The sequence below is a fragment of the Suillus discolor genome (assembly GCF_016758755.1).
Source record: "Suillus discolor strain FC423 chromosome Unknown F5147scaffold_8, whole genome shotgun sequence".
In the NCBI taxonomy this organism is placed as follows: Eukaryota; Fungi; Basidiomycota; class Agaricomycetes; order Boletales; family Suillaceae; genus Suillus; species Suillus discolor.
Window position 1 is genome coordinate 121,627 of NW_024541255.1, and position 4,465 is coordinate 126,091.

Sequence of the window (4,465 nt, forward strand, 5' to 3'; positions counted from 1 at the left end):
TTTTTCTATAAGAACATGTCTTGAATGTTTGCTCATAGACAGTATCTCAGATATTGATCTTCATTGGTCTTAGTCAAGTTGTCACCAGAGTTAAAATCTGTGTCTCTTGGACTTTGCAGATTTGAAACCTGCTGATAATTATGTTTTTGTTCTGTGCAATTACACTCTGATATTTTCTCATGGATAGTTTTCTCCAAAACCCATCATAAATACTCTTTTCCACATCATTGCAATGATAGATTCAAAATATGTTTCAATCAAAGCATACAGGTTTGCATATTTTACATTAGAGGAATTGTTCTCAGTAGCAATCCCCTTGGGCCAAATCTATACTCGCATCCAGAGGTCTATTTGAGTTTTTACCCTACTTTACCCTTTCTTCTCCTTTCACCCCTTCTCATCTAGCTATCATTTCTTGTACACACCATCTATGAGCAAATATTTGAGGCATGTTCTTATAGAAAAAAAAGTGATGTTTCACAGGTTTCAAACCTGTTGTGCTCTAATAGAAAGAGATTTGGATTCTGTTACATACAACAACCACTTGGCTAAATATAGCTCTGTCATATCAACTGCTTGGCTAAGACCAGTTAGATTCACTTCCAATGAACCCATTCAGAAGTGAGTACTCAAGGTACATTTATCTGGATTTTTTCAGCTCTTTCAATAGCATAGTCAGTGTTGATTTTTTATCCTACTCTTATTGAAAAAGACACAGACTTCCTGCTGGGACTCTTGACTTCAAGACCTGTTTATCTAACAATTTCTCTGAAAAAGTGCTGATAGAAGACCACCATGGTGGGTCCATGAGTGAAAACTGACAATGAAAGGATCACACAGTGTATTTTTGACACAGAGTTCAATATATGACCAAAGTCTTGATGCGAACTTGGAAGGATAAGTACAATAACAATATAATTCTTTCTAAAGGTCTTGACTTGGTTGAAGAAGAAAAAGAGCAGATTACACATCAAACTTTCAAGTTTGATCCTAATAACCTGGGGAATTAGTAAAAATACAAATCTATTAAGGCTGAGATTCTTTATTTTGCTTATTCAAGTGATTGCCAGAGTCAAAATATATTTCTCTTGAACTAAGCAGGTTTGTAATCTGTATAATGATGTATATTTTGCATTAACTCGTGATTCATCACATTTCACCATTTTGGATTTCATAGAATAAAAATGTTATTATTGGCAGGTTTCAAACCTGCACAGTTGAAGAGAAACAGATTTTAAATCTGGTGACAACTTGACCAAGACCAATGAAGATCAATGTCTGAGATGCTGTCCATGAGCAAATATTCAAGACACACATTCTTAGAGAAAAAATGCAACATTCAACAAGTTTCAAACTTGTTGCACTCTGATGGAAACAGATTTTGATTCTGTTATGACAGCCACTTAGCTAAACATGACTGTGATCAGCTTGCAAGCAAACCCACCATGAGGAGATTTCAAGGTGTGTTTTCATAGAAAATAAATTTTATCACCCAGTGGCAGGTTTCAAACCTGCACAGTCCAAGAGAAACATATTTTGACTCTAATGATCACTTGGCAAATTCATCTTTAGCAAGTTTTGAACCCATGCAGACAGATTTAGATTCTGCCATATCAACTGCTTGGCTAAGACCAGTTAGATGTGCTCCCAATGAACCCATTCAGAAGTGACTCACATACTTTTGCCTATTGGCTGCACTTCCAACTTGCTTCCATGCGCTGAGAACACAATTAGAATTACTTATATAGCACCATGTATCTTTTGACTTTGAACAACTCTCCACGACCATCTTGCATATTGTGGGACTCAAAGTCTAAAATACGCTATAACTGCTATTTGACACTGAGCGCTCGAAAGCACCTAAGCGTAGAATGTCGCACTGTTGTCTAAATACTTCTGCTTTATCTCAGAACTTCCTCGGGTCATTAGAATCAAACTGGAAAGTTTGATGTGTAATCTGCTCTTTTTTTTTTAATCAAGTCAAGATCTTTGGAGACAATTAAATTGTTCTTGTACTTATCATTCCGAGTTTGCATCAAGACTTTGGTCATACATTGAACTTTTGTGCCTTGAGGGCTCACTTCTGAATGAGTTCATTGGAAGTGCATCTCACTGGTCTTAGCCAAGCAGTCAATACAACAGAATCTAAATCTGTCTGTGTGGGTTCAAAGCCTACCAAATATTCAATAGCCAAGTGATTGCCAGAGTTAAAATCTGTTTCTCTTGGACTATGCAGGTTTGAAACCTGCCAAGGATAATTTTCATTTTCTATAAAAATGTGCCTTAATATATTCCCATGGTTGGTTTGCTTAAAAGCTCATCAGAGTTGTGTTTGGCCAAGTGGTTGTCATAACAGCATCAAAATCTGTTTCCACTGGAACGTAACAGGTTTGAAACCTGTTGAATGTCGCATTTTTTTCTATTAGAACATGCCTTGAATAATATTCACTCATAGACAGCATCCCAGACACTGATCTTCATTGGTCTTAGTCAAGTTGTTACCAGAGTCAAAATCTGTTTCTTTTGGAATTTGTGGGTTTGAAACCTGCCAATGATGACATTTTTATTCCATGAAATCAGACCTTGATATTTTCTCATGAATGATATATGTTTTTTTTTTCCTGTCAGAACACGCCTCGACATGGACTCATGTGTGCTTTCCTGAGAGCACCATCTCACTGGTGGTGTGATTTCATAAAATAAAAATATTCTCGTTGGCAGGTTTCAAACCTGCACTGTCTAAGAGACACAGATTTTGACTCTGATGTTCACTTGCAATTTCATTTTTAGCAGGTTTTGAACTCACACAGACAGATTTATATTCTGTCATATCAACTGCTTGGCTAAGACCAGTTAGATGCACTTCCAATGAGCCCATTCAGAAGCAAATCCTCAAGGTACATTTATCTGCATTTTATCAGTTCTAATATTAATTTCTAACATCCCCCTCAAGTCCAATCATATGTGATCCTTCCATTGTTGGTCCTCACTCATGACACAGCTGTTAATCCCAAGACATCACAAACATCATCAGCCCACTATGGTGGTCTGTTATCATCACTTTTTCAGAGCAATTGCTAGATAAACAGGTCTTGAAGTCAAGAGCCCCAGAAGAATTCTGATGTCTTTTGCAATAAGAGTAGAATAAAAAAATCAATCATGGCGACCATACTATTGAAAGAACTGCCTTGAGGATTCACTTTTGAATGAATTCATTGGAAGTGCATTCAACTGGTCTTAGTCAACCAGTCAATACAACAGAATCTAAATCTGTCTGTGTGGGTTCAAAACCTGCTAAAGAAGAAATTGGCAAGTGATCATCAGAGTCAAAATCTGTTTCTCTTGGAATGTGCAGGTTTGAAACCTGCCAATGATAAAATTCATTTTCTATCAAAACACACCTTGAAATTTGCTCATAGTCAGTTTGCTTGCAAGATAATCCAAGTTGTGTTCAGCCATGTGGCTGTCATAACAGAGTCAAAATCTGTTTCTATTGCAGTGCAACAAGTTCAAAACCTGTTGAACACCACACTTTTTCTACACAACCATGACTTTAATATTTGCTCACAGACAGTATCTCAGACATTCATCTTTTGTTTTTTTCATGCAAGCTTGCGCACCTGGGGCATAAGTTGAATTCAATGGCGAGTTTTATTTTCTTGCATGCACTTACCTTGACAAGTACTCATTTTACTGGTTGAATCTCTTTGTTCAGTGCGATGTGACATGCTCACCCTTATCCAACAACTCAGCCTTTTCAACAAATCTGTCTTCATTATATACCCCGTCCATCATTCCTGCCTCATCTATCATTTCTGGATCCTCTTCCACCTCTACACTGAGTTCTTCCAGCTCTATCTCAGTACTATCCACTTGGTTGGCTCCTTGTTTCTTCGCATTGAACTTGTTGATCAACAATTTCACTACTAGGTTTATCATGTGAAGGAAGCATCTAGTGTGCATCACTGCTCCACTGAACCTGAGCACTTTATCACTCAGTTTGCAAATTATTGTGTCATTGTTGGATGCATTATCACATGTAATTAATACTCAGCATCTGTGTCTCATAGATTCATTTGCATATAAGTGTATTTTGTTTTTGTGAATCATATCTTTTCTGATATGCCAAATTCTTCTAGCATCTTTGCAAATGTCTCTGCAAGCTCTTCGCCAGTGTGGGACTATGAACCTCTTAGCTCACATACACCTACTTGATAGGTAAGATTTTACCTTCCCAACTTTGACCACATCTAAAAGTGCATCCAAAGTACCAAAGTACTTGTCCAATGCAAGTGAAGGTGATCCAAAGTCAAGAAATGAAGGTCTGATGATGCACAAAGGCCTGCTATTAAGAACATGCTCAAGGAGGTGGATCCAAAGGGCTTGGCTTCAGCTTATGCACTGTAACGATACAACAATGGCTGGGCACTACACAAAGTAAGTACTCAGCCAAATATATGTGTTG

General features: G+C 37.4%; 1 protein-coding gene across 1 annotated transcript; it reads right to left on the bottom strand.

Annotated features, from left to right (window-relative positions):
• Positions 1-3,888: 3,888 nt before the first annotated feature.
• F5147DRAFT_531633 (uncharacterized protein) lies at positions 3,889-4,044 on the bottom strand (the record flags this gene model as incomplete). The annotated part of the gene is made up of 1 exon (XM_041430092.1): positions 3,889-4,044. A coding segment is annotated over one exon (156 nt), but the record flags the coding sequence as incomplete, so codon positions are not given.
• Between the last annotated feature and the right edge of the window lie 421 nt (positions 4,045-4,465).